This window comes from Coloeus monedula (genome assembly GCF_965178545.1).
Source record: "Coloeus monedula genome assembly, chromosome: 17".
NCBI lineage: Eukaryota > Metazoa > Chordata > Aves > Passeriformes > Corvidae > Coloeus > Coloeus monedula.
The window spans coordinates 14,618,051-14,634,296 of NC_138797.1; the positions used below are offsets into that span (position 1 = coordinate 14,618,051).

The following is a 16,246-nucleotide window of genomic DNA, read 5'->3' on the forward strand; positions in this document are numbered from 1 at the left end:
GAATTCTTTTCATTAGCTATTGCTTTATTTGGAAATGTCTCGGAATGATTTCTTTGCCGTTTATATTAGTCTTGTATTAGTTTGCTAGACTTTTCCTTTATCCAAAAATTTCATCAACTGGAGTCCTGAACTCCACAGAACTCTACTTTATCAGCCCAAAGAGTGGTGGCCATGAAGTTGCTGCTAGCAGACATTACAACTTTAGTAGACATAGAGATTTAAATGGGAGTTGTGATTAAAGAATTTTCTTTTTATAATGTAATAGTTGGGCTCTGGGATGATTTAAATACTAAACCACTGTTGAAGAAACAGTGTCATTAGTTCATATTGAACTTTGAGGTGTTCTTATTGTACCAGCCCAAAACTGTCACAGACATTGTAAATTTGTGGGTGATAGGAAAAGCTTTGAGTAGTGGGGCTGGTGAATAGTTCTTAATACAAAGATTTGTGCTGACATTTCCTGTGTACCAGAACTATAAAAGCTGATTCCAAGCTGTCTGGTCTTAAAAGCTTTTTGCTCAACAGCCTTTAGAGGACAAACAAGTGAAGTTTTGCTGTGGTTTTACAGGTTCAAGGAAAGGTTACTTGGGCTGCTACGTTTGTTATGAATTCAGGAGTGCATTGAAATATGGTTTCAGCAGCTTTGTATAACTGGGTAAGAGCAGGTTTAGAAGGGACAGAGAAAGTCTTGCAAGAAAATAACAACTGTAAACAGAGGGATGTTCAAGACCAAACGATTTCAGCTGTGGCAGGTAGAAAAGCGACCAAGTGCCTTCTACCTATGCCTCATTGGCTCTTAAAAATATGCTTTGTTCTAAAGCACTTGATGGTTCTCAGCCCTAATATTTTCATTATTTGGGAGACAATACTTCTATTTTGACAAGTCTGACTAACTCTTCTCTCTTTCGCAGGTGCTGGAGTTCTTTGTGGCACTGAACTTGGCCTTGAGTGTATTTTATCCAATGCAACTATTTGAAGTGTTTGTACAACAAAACTAAGTGCAACTGACTGTATCTGTAGACTTGAAAAAGCTGAAGAAACAATTCAGAAAAACCTCATCCCATCACTGACTGAACCTTTGGATACATTTGCTGGCATGTGTGGAAGCACATAAAGCTGAAGAAGAAATAATTTTTTGCTGGTGGGGGGGGAAAAAAAAAATTTTTTTTTTCCTGGCAGAGGTTTTCCAGGTCAGCAGACTTGTAAGCACATGTTGGAGAACTCTACAAGTGTCCTTACTGTGATCAGGGAGCACCCCCAAAGAAGTGCAGCCTTCCACTAAGACATGTAATAGGGAGCAGAAGGGAGGAAAGATGCCAACGCAGCCTCTCCTGGCATACATGGACGGACCCGATGGAATAGCCAGCGCCGTTGGTGCCCAGATGGAGAACAGCGATGCCTCCATGACAATAAAAGGGACAAACACCATCTCCTACAAGAGCTTGCAGGAGAAGTTCCTCATGCAGGCTGAGGGCTGCATGCCCCTGGACTGCATGTTCTGTGACGAGAGTTTTAAGCACCCCGAAGAGCTGGGGAAGCACGTGTTAACTCAGCACAGGCCCACGCTGTGTGAGCCAGCCGTGCTGAGGGTGGAAGCAGAGTATCTCAGTCCTCTGGATAAATGTCAGGTAAGAACCAACTCACCCTCACCGAGCAATGAGCAGGACAGTGAAGAACTTAGCTGTAAAGTTTGTGGGCAGACGTTTGATAAAGCTTTTGACATTGAGGCACACATGAAAAAGCATAAAGATTCTTTCACATATTGGTGTAATGTTTGTGGGCGAAGATTTAAAGAGCCGTGGTTCCTCAAAAATCATATGAGAACACACACTGGAAAACCTGGTTCTAGAAACAAGCACCAACAAGGCTCTGAAGGCCCCATAACAATAAATGAGGTGGTACAGGAGCACGTAACTGAAAATGTAACGTCACCTTACAAAATTTGTATGGTTTGTGGTTTCCTATTTCACAATAAAGAGACTCTAATTGAGCACAGTAAAGTGCACACCAAAGAATCAGTTCCCAATGGTGAAAGCCCCCAAGTGACTGCTGAAGTCAATGCAGAAGAAACATCTCAAAACCAGGAATTTTTCCAGTTCTTGAACTTAAGACCAAATTCAGTTCCGGAAAAGGACAAACTGCAGAAACTTGCAAAGTGGATCGCTGAACTAGATCCTTTCACCACATATCAAGCATGGCAGCTGGCTACCAAAGGTAAAATTGCAGTTGGCCATGGGCAGATTAAAGAACCAGGGCAAGAAGGAAGTACAGACAATGATGAGTCATCTTCAGATAAAGAAGAACTCTGTGAAATTTGGAATGCAAATAAAAGTAGCCAGGCTGAAACTACAGGGAAGTCTAAGGTAAATAAAAATAGCAGTTTCACAGGGAATGGTAACTTAACCCAGGACAAACTGAAACATCCCGCTGGTGAAGTGCCTTCTATGGAGATGGATTCGAAATCATCCCAGAACAAAGAGAAGCCAACCCACTGCTCCGAGTGTGGGAAAGCCTTCAGGACATACCACCAGCTGGTCCTTCACTCCAGAGTGCACAAGAGGGACCGGCGGGGTGATGGAGAGACTTCCACTGCTGCCAGGACCTACTGTGCAGATATCATTGCAAACCTGGAGGAAAACGGGGCAGCAGAGAGAATGGAAGGAGGCTCTGAGGATGGCTCTGAAGATGGGCTTCCAGAAACAATTAATTTAGGTGAGTAGTAGCACTGGGAGCACTTCAGTTTGAAGTGGCTTTTACTGACTTGTTTAGGAACTCCTTAGAGCCAAAGAATGCGTTGTGCCTTTCTGTTATCTTTCCAGAATGTGATAGGAAATGTTGAAAAACTAGATAGGGAATGTTATGGTGGGGGAGAGGGAACAGAGAAAAATGAGAGGGAAAGAAAGGTTTGGATGCTGCCATTTTGCGGTCTTTGAAGTTGTGGTGGGCCTTCTTGCAGTTAGTTACTGGAGTCATGGAAATAGTTTTCGTAACAATGAGTTTAACAATCAAAAATTCACTGTTTACTCACCCCTTTTCTCTCTCTAGCTTTACTGGATGCTTTGGAGTGCTCCATATCCCTTCTCACCCAGCACGTGTTTTCAAAGAGTATTTTTGAAGAAATAATTGCAGTTTCACTTTTTTCCCCCTCTATCTTGTAAGGGCAAAAAATGCTCAGTGTTCAATACCAGCAGTTCTTAAGACCCTGAGAAGTAAAGAATTATTTAAAACTTTGTCTAACTGCAAGTTCAGTGTTTGTTTTGAACAGTAATTTGAAAGCCTAAATGTCAGAGCCAGCACGTTTGAATCATTTGTGTCAGGGCACAAGCTGTTAATATGTGGACATGTATGTAAGAGAGGTTCATCTTTAACTCCTCTGCCTTGAAGGACTGCTGACGGTGTGGATGGCCTCCATCTGTACATTACCCAGGATTAATTCTGCATGTCACAGTGTCCCAGAAAAGCAAGTGATACTGAATGATTCCTTAATTGAAAAAGATGGCATGTCAGAGGACAAAAAGAAAGTCTGGCAGCTAATCTCCCCTTCTCTGTGACATGGGCCCAGCCGGCAGTTCAGGAACAGACACTTGCATAATCTCAAGGCAAGACACGACGTACAGAATGTCCTGGCACCCACACAGGGCTGACTTTGCCATTTCTGGTAATGTGCAGCCCTTTATTTTGCCTCCAGGAACAAAGGAATGAAATGATTACCTAATGTGAAGTTGCTTGTTTTGTTTCTCAGTCTTATCCTAAAGCAGAGCAGATTTTGGTGTGAGCTGCTGAGTCACACCTCTGGAGACACGAGCTGTTTGTTCAAGTCAGCCAGGGCTGAGCCATACGCAGCATTTCCAGGAGAGAAACTTTCCAGCAGGCAGGAACCTCAAAGAACTCTTTTAAGCTCTATTATATATCCCACTTCTTAGTCACACCAAAGGTCTCTTTCCTCCTCCTGGTTTCCAGTCAGCCTTGCTGTGGGTATTGAGTGGAGTTGTCTGGATTTTCAGTGCAAGCTGCAGGGCAGTCGCAGTGGCTGCTGGTGGTTGTTGGGTGAATTCTCTGCCATTCCGCCGTCCCTGCCGCCCTCCTGTGGCACCTCCTGCCTCTGCACTGGAGTGGAACTGCTGGGACATCCCTGGATTTGTTCCTGGAATACACGGGTCACCCATTGGGACACCCTGGCACTTCCTCACTCCATATTAATGGATTGAACTAGGACTCATCAAATCTAAGGATGCTTATAGGAAATATTTTTCATCCAGTCTAAGGAGTGTCTCTACATAGACTCTCCACTGATTAGCACAGAAATAATATCATCATTAGAATTAATTAATTAAAAAAATGCATCTTTGCCTTCCTTCCCCACCTCCCTGTGTTTGGCTGTGGTGCACAGAGCACATTTAGTCTGAATCATCCCAGTCACACTAATTCAAGCATTTCCTTTAATAAAATAACACAGTTTATAACCTGTGTATTTGAGATGGGCCATTCTCCATCAAGATCCTGTAGATCAATAGAGACAAATTTTTTTCTTCTTCTTTGAGCCCTTGTTTTGCATCTTGTTTGTTCTCTGGGCTCCTTGGTCACAGTCACAAACCGCAGTGTTCTGGACAGAAACCTTTTTAACTCTTGTGCTCTCTGATTACTCAGAGTGCAGTAGAACAGAGCAAAAGTTACTTGTAGACCGTAGGATTTGACAGCAGTTCATAATTTTATGTTTTTCCTTGAAAAAACACTGTGTTGAACAAGACTGCAAATTTGCGTTTGCTCTTCATAATATGCCTGTATTTTCTCCCAAAGATAAAAATGAAGACAGTTTGGAAAGAACAAAAGTTAAAACCCTCGGAACCTCCAGAGAATGCAGCTACTGTGGAAAGTATTTTCGCTCCAATTATTACCTCAATATTCATCTCAGAACTCATACAGGTAGATGGGGGCTTTACCTTTGGGGGAGGGGAGGGAAATCTGCTGAATCCACTTGGATGGAATGTTTGGTTTTTGCTTATGAAAAACAGAAATTGCCTTCAAAATTGTTGAGTAAGGACAAAGTTTTCTCTAATTCTAAAGAAAAAAATCAAATAATTGCAATTAAAATTTATTGGAATTATTTACATAAGTATATATATTTTTGAACAGGGTTAATTACATTAAGTATTGTTGAAACTATATATTTAAAATTTTAGATTTTTTTCTGCTTTTAGCAGTGTAGCAAAAGTTTAGGGTTTGGTTTTAGTTTAAAAACCAGCCTCTTTCTCAAGTGTTAAGTTGGTTATCTGCCAGCTGCTGCTACCTGGGGAAAAGCTGAGTCTATTTATCAACTCAGCTCCTTGTTTTGCATAGCCAGACAAACCCTTCCTACGCCTGCCTGTGTGCTCCTTGGGAAGCAGCTCTGTTTACAGCTGAGCTGTCCCGTTTGTGTTGGGAATAGGACACTTGTGGGATGATCAAGGGCTGCAGCTTGTTGGGGTTGACCCAGAGTTCCACTCCCTGCTTATCTCTGCCAGACACGTTGTCAGCTCCCATCTCCATCCGTAGCCAGCGTGTGGAAGCATCCCAGCGTAGCCAGAAGATGTCACTGTAGTTAGTAAAAGCATTAAGATACTGTTGTTTAAATGATTTAGATGAGTTTGGGACTTTGGAGTGTGTGAAGGGGAGAGAAGAATCAATTTTAGTGGTTTAGGGTCCACATTATTCCCTTGCGTTTGTGATCGAGACTTCAGATCTCGTCAAACTTACTGATAAATCTGTGTTGCAGGTGAAAAGCCGTACAAATGTGAATTCTGTGAGTATGCAGCAGCCCAGAAAACGTCCCTGAGGTATCATTTAGAGAGACACCACAAGGACAGGCACGGTGACAATGCAGCTGATGGGAAGGGTGACAGCAAAGGTTCCCTGCGGGGTCAGGAGACGGCGCTGTCGCTGGCTGCTGATGCTGCTCCAGAAACCAAAAATTTGAAGAGGCTTTTTGATGGTGCCAAAGATGCTGAGAGCTGCCCACCTGCCAAGCAGCAAAAGGAAGTTCTGTCCTTGAGCAATGCAATAGGCAGCACTGTCTTCTTAAAAGTAAAGAACAATTCCAGGGAATCGAACAAAGGTTCTGTTTGTAGCAATCTGAATCAAATACCTGAGAACGTGCCCACTCCTTACCCGGAGAAACTAAAGGCTGAGAAGGAAACAAAGGAAGCTCAGCCTAAAAGAGAGAGAAAGGCTTCTGTGGCATCAGAGGAAGATGATGTCCAGTACATCTGTGCTTTTATTGGTGGCAAAAATGTGAACGATGTGCAAGAACGCACTGAGAACTACAAACGCAGACCTGTCGTGGACTGTCACGAGCAGCCCTTGGACTTATCCAGTAAGACTTCCCAGGAATGTTCAGTGGTTGCAAGCAGAGGCCTGCTGGCCCCCAGCACCTGCCCCTTCTGTACCTACAGGACATTTTACCCCGAGGTCCTCATGATGCACCAGAGGCTGATGCACAAGTACAACCCTGACACGGTTAACAAGAACGGCTACAGGAGCAAGGCCGTGGCCAAGGCCCGGCGCACGGGCTGCCCCCCGGCCCTGCTGGGCAAGGATGTGCCTCCTCTGCCTCTCCATTCCAGTAAAAACAAGGCTTCCCCAAATCCACAGCAAAAACCCTTGCAAACAGGGAAAGCCAAGCAATGTACTCCTCCACAGAACAAAGCCTCTCTCTTCTCAGCGAGTGAGTCGAGCAGCACAGCCCCGAGTAACCTCAAGTCTCACAAACAGCAAAGTAATCTTGGAACTCAGGCAAATAACTACAGACAACCTCAGCAAGAAGTGCACTCCAGTTCCAGTATCTCTCCAGTACTGGACAGAGTGAAAAGATCTGAATCTAAAATCAAAGCTCTGGGTGCCCCAGTGACTCAGTCTGGTCTAATCAGCAGCAGCATGAATGGGGTTCTGGAGTCTCACCTCAGTGAACCTGGCTGGGCTTGCCACCGAGGGAGAGACTATCTCTGTAGTAAATCTGGGAGCAATGCAACTCTGGACTATGGAGAAACCTCTTCCAAACGGATGAAACCCACTCTGGTAGCTGTGGAGCACCTGGACTCGCCAATGGCTAATTACAGGAGATATGAAATGAGCAGATTCCGTGTTGCAAACAGATATGCAAATCTGCTACCTCAGGAATATCCTCGCACCAAACCCGCATCCTCTCTTCTGCCAACCAAACAAGGGCTTCTCAGTGCAGATGATGTTGATCCTCCCAACGTATTGACTGCTCTCAAACCTTACGAGCCATACAGCTCTGCATCACTTTATGGTTCTTGTGGATCTAGCAATGGCCAAGTAACCAGCTCGACAGGAGAAGGTCAGTCCCTCCTTCCTCCTCAAATCTCTTACGCTGCTGCACAGGGAGGTGAATGGGATAGAAATAAGTGTGTGCCCACCTTGAAGCATTGAAAATATGTCATTTCACCAAGTCCAGCCAGTGCTTGGATTTTGTATTTAAAATCCAGATTCAGCAAACTTCTGGCTTGGGGAATTAGGCATGGAACGTTTGAATTTTAAAGAGGGATCTGGAGTTCCTCGAGTTCCCCCCTCCCCTCTGTCATGGGTCTCTGATAGCAAACGTGCATTGTTTGCTCATCAGAGCACTCCAGACATGTTGACTAATCCAGGATATGGAATGAGCCTTTCTGCTTAATATGCCAGAAGTCTTGGACATCTGGAATATTAATAAAACTTCTTACAAGAAAAAAAAGCTGTCGTGGACAATTGTTCCCTTCAAGAGCAGAAAAGGATGTATAGCAGATCATAAAACTGATTTAAATCTTCGACTTCTGCTCTTCAGTGAGTTTTTTTTTAATGTTTAACATTTAGTAGGAACAGAATACTTTGTTAAATCAAGACAACAGATTTCTGCTATTCTAATTATGGTGTAGTAATGCTCTGTGGAAACTTCTGGGCCTAGCAGAGATAAATGATTTGTGATGTATTGGGAGAACTCTGGTACTTTTACAAAATACATACTTTTTGTGTTTTATCCTTGGTCAACATTCTCAAAACTTAGCAGGAGACCAAGATTAAAAGGTGCTGGGTGATATTTAAGCAGTTGTCTGACTGTTTGTAGAAGCTGGTATTTAAGCTGAGGTCAGCATGGACTTAGCTACAAATATAGGACTTTGAATTTTGAAACGAAGATCCCATTATAAAAATGAATAGCCTGTGTGAGCTGTGTAGTCTTGAAGTCTCTGAAGTTCCTGAACTCTGAATGCTCCCATTCTCTGGAAGCAGTAAAGTTGCTCTTCTGAAGTAAGTCTGGGATGGTAACAAGCAGGGGTGTGTTCCCTTAGGTCAGAGCAAACTGCAAATACTGAATCCACTTTTAGGAGGAAAAAAGAAATCTATTTGCTCACTCTGTTCTGGTTTTTGTTTGCTTGTTTTAATGTGGCAGGCTTCAAAAATGTATCACAGTTACATGTAAATGCGCAGTGGGTTATAGGGAAAGGTGAGGGAAAGCGACACAGTTTTGTGTCCTGGCTGGGCAGGGAGTGGAGAAGGAAAAGCACCACAGCTGAGTCACTGGAGAGGTGGGGAAATGGACTTAATTCCTGGTTTCATGCAGAGCTTTGTCTGTGTACCCTGAATTGCTCTGAGAAATGCAAAATGGGCACTGGGTTCTGCACAGGGGTGCCCTGGAACACAAGTGTTGTTGCTGACCTTGGGTTCCTGATGATGTGAGAGGATGAACTGTGGAGAGGGATCAGTGAGTGAGGGAGGCATGGGGAAATGCTGTCAGCAGTGTGGGCCAGGGCAGCCTGCTGAATAGAGCTCATGCAGCTCTATTTCTAAACAATGACTTCACTGGAATCCACCTGGCTCTTTTGGAAGCTCCACCTGTGCCAGAGAAATCTCCGTGCTGGGCTTTGCTTCCTCTTCTTTGGTGCAAGCCTGGAGACACTGCACTGCAGTCAAGAACTTTGCACTGGTTTTTGTTATTTAGAGCTCTCAGAACTGTGGCTGCAGATAATTTGACAGCATTGTTGTCATGGAAATGAGGATTTCATTGTTCATTACCCAGTGCTGGCTCAGGGCGAGAAAAGCAACTTTTTATGGCTGTTACCTCCATGGAAAGACTTGTGAAACAAGCCCCCCTCTATTGGGTTTTCTTAGCAACTTCAATTAAAGCCTTGGGCAGGAAGATCTAGGTTTGTGAGGTTAATTTCTTAATTTTTCAACCAATTCGCCTTCAAATACCCAACCTAAACCTTGATAATTATTGAGAGGGGTACAGGGCAACAGGCAAGCAACTGGTAACAGTGTTAGAATTTTATTGTGAGCGGAGACTGAAAAGTTTATTGAAAATTCTTTTTGTTTTTCGTTAAAAAGCTGAACTAGAGCAGTTTCTGTAGACTTGCACTCCTCCCAGCCGTGTTGTGTGATACCATCTGCAGAGTTGTGCAGGTGCAGACCTGCAGCTTTCTGCTCTCTGCCTCTCGAACCCTGCTGGTATTCTAAACCACGATGTCAAAACCTTCTTCTAAGGGCCCGTGTGCCTTGTGGCAACATTCTTGAGGTCCCCCGAACATGTTCTGTCGCATGTTAAATGCTGGATCAAGTTGTCAGGAGAATATGTTCCACTTGGCAAACTTGATTAAAGCATGATGCCTTCCCTTATTGCTTGTAAGCTTTGCCATCCCGTGTTGCCCTGAAGAGACAGAAACATTCTGAAACCACTCACTTTGTGTTATTCTCAAATTAGTTGCCTTTGCAATGGCAACATGTTATCAAGGATAACCTGTTGGCTGATTGATTTGGCAGAGGCTGCAAATTAAAGACAATTGCTCGTGACACACTCCAATGGCTCCGTGGATTCTGTTGAAATATTAATTTAGCGGTGCCATTTTCATTTAATTAAAGCTCTCGAGGTTTTTTCAATGCTGCATTGCAAGCTTTCATGGAATATGGATGGCAGTTGGGCTTTTTGGATCCTGGGGGAGTAATGATTTCTGGACTTTTTGCCTTTATTTTATGAAGTGTTTTTGACTGCTTGCCTAAGCTAGTAAGACTTAATATGGAACAGGCATTGATTTCACATATATAAATCTGGATTAATGGTCTCAGATAAACATGAAACTGCCTGTATACTAGACTGAAAATCGCTTAACAAAGGTCTGCAAGTAAATGTGCATTAACACTCTTTAAAGTGTCACGAGTTCCATATAATCCATGATGGCAACAATGAAGTATCCCCAGTTTCCCTCTCAAATACTCACTGAAAAATTCAGTTTTCAGACAAATGGCAGGAACTGAATTAGGCATTAAGGGTGCAGCACTTACACCTCCTTAGGTGAGGCCTCTGCTGTGGGATGAGTTAAGCAAAGACATTTCTTTCTTGCAATAAAATGAGCAAAATTTGGAGCTGGACATGACGTGGATAAAACTTAGCACAAAGTTGTTAAATTATCTTTTTATTCTCCTTGTATTTATTTTGGATCCTGAATTTCATATAATGTTCTTCTAGGACTAGGAATATCTATAGTTTTGAGGCCTGATTTTGAGATGATCAGTCAAGGTATTTTGGATTCTGGATGCTGATGCAGACCTGAGAGTAGCAAGAAATAATTCTAACTGCCTTAAATGACTTTTTTTCCAGGAAAGAGATCGGTGTCATACCAACACTTACCCAGCAATCTGCTGCAGAAGAGAAGTTACGAGCCCTTCATGGGGAACACACCCTTCAGACCCAGTGACAAGAAGAACTGAATCACTCAAGGTAAACAAACCTTCTGAACTAATTGTTGCTTAAATGTTGCATGAGGTACTTGTGGCATCAAAGGTTCCTGCACAGCATGAGGAGAGGCTGTGAAAGTCTGAGCCTGAAAAGATAAAAATTTCCTCCTTCTTAACAGCCAAATGCTGGGGTAGCAGCACCGATTTTTGAGTAGTGGTAATGGTTTGTTTGATAGGTACAGAGATGCTCCTTTTTGAAGAGAAATGGGAGGGTAATGCTAGATAAATATATTAATTAGTTCCAGGGGGAAGTGTTCAGTGAAAGTCAGCAAGTCAAAGTGAAGTCAGCAAGTCAAAGTTCAGTCAGTCCCTGAAGGTGGAGGAGTGAGGTGTGGGGAAGCAGAAGTGAGAGGAAGTGCCTGTGACACGCTTGGTGGGTGCTGGGGGAGCTTGTGGTGCTTGGGCCTTGAGGAGACGCAGACATTGCTCACTCTGCCTCTGCTGAGCACCCAGGGCTGCCTCAGACCGCAGCTCTGGGGGGCTGCTTTCACAGGGAGCTGAGGGTTTCCTTACAGATTCCCTTGGTGACTCCAGAGGTGATTCCAGATGGTTTTTCCTCTGTTTGAGGGAGGGGAGGGTGTGCCCTCCTAGGGAAGCAGGTCCAGTGAAATCTTTACCCTGGTGCTTTGAGTTCATCTCCTCAGTGCTGCAGCTCTGTCTGAGACCTGAACACCCCCCTTGTGTTTGCACCATCCCTCACTGCTCAGGACAGAAGTGCTCTGTGGGACTGGAAATAAATAGATCTGTTTGCCTTTTTCAAACCCATAGCTACAGATAATTTCCCTCATGCAAATTTAAGGAGCATGTCTGGAATGCTGTAGCACTTTGGCCAGCACACATGATGTTAAGGAAAGATTTTTGGGAGCAGAGTTATCTAACATCAAGCTGACAGCTTTTAAAACACTTTGATTTCCTGGTATTCCTCTAATCTTACTGCTCTCATTGTCCCCCTGCTAAGCATAGTTGTGTCTGGTTGTGCTGTTAACTTGATTTCATGCCTGAAATTCTTTTTGGGGCTGAGCATCTTCCAAAGTACATTTGATTGCCAGCTTTTATTTGGCAAATAGAAGATCCAGACTTACATGGCAATACCAATTCTTTAGCAAGGCTGTGGAAGGAATTCCCTTTGTTGTAAAGACATTCCTTACAACAGAAACTGTGCTGTACTATTTTATAGCTGTACACCACAAACTTAGTGGTTTTTTCTTCTTTCTTTCCCCCAGGTCTGAGGACACAAGTGCATATTCCATGGCGTTACACCTGCAGTTCATCCCCTGAGGAAGAGAAAACGGTGAAAGCTACTGAACTAAGCTGTGATTGTACTGTATATAGAAACACTACAGTTTTATAATATTGGTTCTTTTAACATTTTGTACCAAATAGCCATACAAAGTAGTCTAAACAATTGGGTTATGAAGGTGTGTGGAGAACGTATATCTTGACCTTGACTTTTGAGTATTTTTCATTAGAATTAATTGACCAAATATTAGGTAGGAGTTCTATTTTTACATACTTGAGCGCTGCTGGAGAGTTTCTCTTGGAAAGAATATATATCGTTGCACCTCAGGTAAACTGTAAATATTGAAGTTGAAATCCTGTTGGCTTAATGCTCTTTTTTCATAAAAGTGAAAGTTTCTCATCTGTTGGTTTTTTTCCTGTTGAACTATGTTAGTTTTTTAAACCGAGTTCCAAATAAACTGTCTGAAACTGTCCGGTTTATAAATGTTGTGAACATTAAAGCAACGGTGCTGACTTTGTGCTGATCTGCCTTGGCTGGGTGAGGACCAGGACGTGCTGGAGGGCTCTGGTTCTCTGGGGTTGTTTCCAGCATGTTTTTAAATGCAAGCATGAGGCAATACTTGACATTTGGATTTCCTGAAATGTGGTTGGATTCTTCTCTTGGCTTTGGTTGCTGTTCTTCAGAGAAGCCTCTTAAAAACACCTCTGCCACCATCCAAACAGAAAATCCCTGGGACTTGCTTGAGAAACAATAATAGTCTCGATGTTTCACATGTTTGGTTCTGTACTAAGCTCCACACAGTCACATTCAGAGAAAAAAACTTCCTTGCACCGTTGTCCAAAGCTGTAAAGTCTCAAACAACAGACTTGAAATACGAATTTGGGATCTTCAGACTTCAAAAGGGATGTGGCTGTGGTGGAGCCTACTTGACTGTGCTTGGAAGCTTCTTGATGTCAAGTTTTAGCATCTACTGGGTGTTTAAAATGAGTGAGAAATAACCTGTAAATGGGAGACTTTCTCCTTTTATTTTTTTGTGAAGACAACAAGAGTTTTTTCTAATGCACATGCAGTTTAATTTTTGTAAAGGGAAGATGGCCAGTTACCAGCCAGTAAAGCAGAACTGTTGCATATTTTGACTTGCCTTCCTCGTTTCTTCTCATGAAGTTGTAGTTAAGAGCTAATTCCTTCTGTACCTGGCTTTGACTTCCATATATTTTAGTAAAACAAAACAAAAAAAATTAAATATTTTGCACTGTTCATTTTGCTCTCTTCCCTCCTACAGCAAATGTAAAATAGCAAAACCTAGAAACTCTTGTTTTTTCATTATGCAACTTGAGATGTTCCAGTTGTCTTGGTTCCTGTAAATGGGACTGGTTTTTAATGTTTCTGTAAACTGGCAATGGAATGAAGTGCTGTGTATCAGGAAATTGTACACTATTGACCTGTTTTCCTGTTCATAAGCTGAGCCATATGTACATAATCTAGATTTTTGTTTTCCTAGTTTTGCACTTTTATAGCCTATTTTTTGAAGATGAATTCACTTGGAAAAGGGTTAATCTATTTTTGTGTGTGATCTCTCCCTGTCCCGGAGGGTGCGTGGCTGTCACTGCTCCACCTGTGCCACTCGGGGCAGGGCTGCTTTTTAACGTGTTTCAGCAAACAGACCTAAGGCTTGTTTGTTTTTAATCTCCCTTCATGCTGGTACAGTGTCCCTCAAGGCTTTTTTTGGGGTTGGAATGGAAAAATGGACCTGAAGACTCCATTCCATGGCAGCACCACCCTGTGCTTCAGAACACACTTTGCCCATCAGTATTAACTATTGGGATACTACTGGTTTTGTATGTTCCTTTGGAAATAACAGTGCATATATAGAGGTACAAATTGTTGATTTTTTTTCCTTTTTTTTTTTTTTATTTTTAATGTATTTATTTCATTCCATTTTGTTCTATTTTAATTGTTGGAACCGGAAGTCGGCAAGCAGCAGGCACACATTACTCATTTAATTTATGATGTATTTCACTTTAGTTGAGTATATTATTACATGTGGATGTAAATATAGACTTGGTGTTTTGCAAAACTGGTTTCTGTGTCTTGCTTTTAAGGCTTAAAAGGAGTTGCCTGGAATTTCATGTTCACTTGACCTTTCGCCATCCTCACGTTGCTGGGGAAGAGGGAGAGAAGCTGCCAATAACCAAATCCAAATTCATGTTCAGTTACATGAAAATACTGAGTCACTCCCCAGAAAATCTGTCTTAAAAAATAAGGAAGAAACCTTTGCTTTCTTCTCTAGTGGTTATTCTCCTTCAAGAAAGGAAACTGAGTTATTGAGTGCATTTTTTGTGGTGATAACACTGAGGGGGGCATGAATTGTATTTTTATTGTCAGATTTCATAATTTGTATTAAATTATTACTAAGTTTTTGAAACCAAATATGTTCTGCAAAATTTTCTAGCTCTGTTGTGTTCTTGGAACTCTCCTGTCAGATCACACCAGCACCTCTGACCACATCTCAAACTGAAATTATGAGCTTGGAAGGCATCTGGGGGAGACTTACCCAAGGCAACTGATCCTTGGGCGAAAGGGAATTCACCCGATGAAAGCCCCGGTATGAACCAGTCTCATTTAAGGGCACTAATGGGGCAGCACTAACGAGAGGATGCAGCCTCCTGGATGGCTGGGCTGGTTTGTAGGAACAGGCTGGGCCAGGTTCTTGGCTTAAAGCAGTGCTGGGGAGGGTGAAACCTTCCAAATGTGGGAGCTGATGGCCAAAATGATGTGGAAATGGAATGGTGAGGCCTGACAGTGCCTGTGGTGCAGTGTTGCTGCTGGTGTCGGTCACAGGGGCTGCGTTGGGGTGGTCTGTGAGGGGCTGGGTGGCACTGGCTGGAGGGGACTGCGTGGGTGTGAGCTCTGCAGCCGTCTCCTCTGAGCCCCGGCTGGCCTTGGTGTCTGTCTCCAGGCTGAGGGTCCCTGTGCTTGGTTTCAGATCAGCCACACAGACCTGTTGCTTCCAGGGACTGAGCTATTGGTGCCTCTGTCCCGTTTGTGAGCTCTGCCGGTGAGTAAAACTCAAAGCAAGGAGCAGCTCCCACTGCTGGCTGAGGAGGAGGTGCTGCAGGTAAGAACCAGGGCAGAATATTCGTGTGCTTGGTACCCTGTGAGTGCCAGGCTCTGTTTGCTGCCTCCGAACAGAATACTGGGATTTCAAGCCCTGTCCAAAATGATGGAAGGCACAGCTGAACTCCGGTGTGAATGTTCAGAGCTTCATCACCATCACTTGTTTGAGGGCTCTTCCTCCTCTGCTTTTAGCAGATGACCCTTTGGATCCATCTCTGACTGCATCCTGAAGTCGCAGAGAGGCGACTCATCCTCACTTAGGAGCAAGAGCTAATGCTAAACCACAAAACAGTTTCTTCTCCCCCTTTGTTTAAGAGGAAAATATGCAAGTGCTTTCCCGAGCAGATTTCTCTCTTCATTTGCACACACTTGAGAAAAGTGCATTTAATTAGGATTAGCAAGTCTCTAAATTGCAGATGGTTCTCAGGGGAAAAAAATAGTTATGAGTGCATTCATGACATTAAAATCAGTACATTTAATTCAATTTCATCTTAATATTAATTCATAACATCTAAAGTAGTGGTTCCTACTGAAGCTATGCATATGATCCAGGATTACTGGGGAAAATGAGATCTAGCAGTTCCAAACATGCTGCAGCATGATTACCACGTGTAATTATGCAGATTGAGTAATCAGATGCTAATTGCAAGAATGCCCATTTTGACATGTGTTAGAACGAAGGTCAGTTGTGTGATAAGTTTTATTTAGCTTGGAGTTCTTTGTTGATGGACCCAGAGTCCAGGATTGGGTCAGATGTGAAATGCTGCAAAAATCAGGAGTTAGTGTGGTTTTAACACCTCTCAAATGTCCCTGAGCCGCTGGGAGATGGGGAAAGTTCCCTGTGCTGCATCCCGAGAGAATCCCATCGCTCCGGGCGGCACAGGGTGGGCCAGGGGCGGGGAAGGGCTCTGGATGGAGCAGCGTTCCCGGTGTAGGGAAGGGCTCTGGATGGAGCAGCGTTCCCGGTGTAGGGAAGGGCTCTGGATGGAGCAGCATTCCCGGCGCTCCGCATTCCCGGGAGCAGCCCAGCGTTAGGTGGCGGTGTCGGCCAAGCGCGGAGCCGGAGCCGCGGCGCGTCCCAAGGACCAGGGCAGTGTAAATTCCCGAATTAATCCGAAATAACAGAGAAGT

The 16,246-nt window shown here is 43.5% G+C and overlaps 1 protein-coding gene across 1 annotated transcript; it reads left to right on the forward strand.

Moving 5' to 3' along the window:
- Positions 1 to 993: 993 nt before the first annotated feature.
- On the forward strand, positions 994 to 14,047 carry ZNF217 (zinc finger protein 217). Its single transcript, XM_082292730.1, has 5 exons — positions 994 to 2,712; positions 4,798 to 4,923; positions 5,753 to 7,333; positions 10,622 to 10,741; positions 11,982 to 14,047. Exons 1-4 carry the CDS (start codon positions 1,314 to 1,316, stop codon positions 10,729 to 10,731), a joined length of 3,216 nt encoding a protein of 1,071 aa, XP_082148856.1. The 5' UTR covers positions 994 to 1,313; the 3' UTR covers positions 10,732 to 10,741; positions 11,982 to 14,047.
- The last annotated feature ends 2,199 nt before the right edge of the window (positions 14,048 to 16,246 follow it).

Coding starts and splice junctions, on each gene's coding strand:
- ZNF217 (XM_082292730.1), top strand. CDS start 1,314: ATGCCAACGCAGCCTCTCCTGGCATACATGGACGGACCCGATGGAATA. Junction 4,924..5,752: donor TCATCTCAGAACTCATACAG/GTAGATGGGGGC, acceptor TCTGTGTTGCAG/GTGAAAAGCCGTACAAATGT. Junction 7,334..10,621: donor AACCAGCTCGACAGGAGAAG/GTCAGTCCCTCC, acceptor CTTTTTTTCCAG/GAAAGAGATCGGTGTCATAC.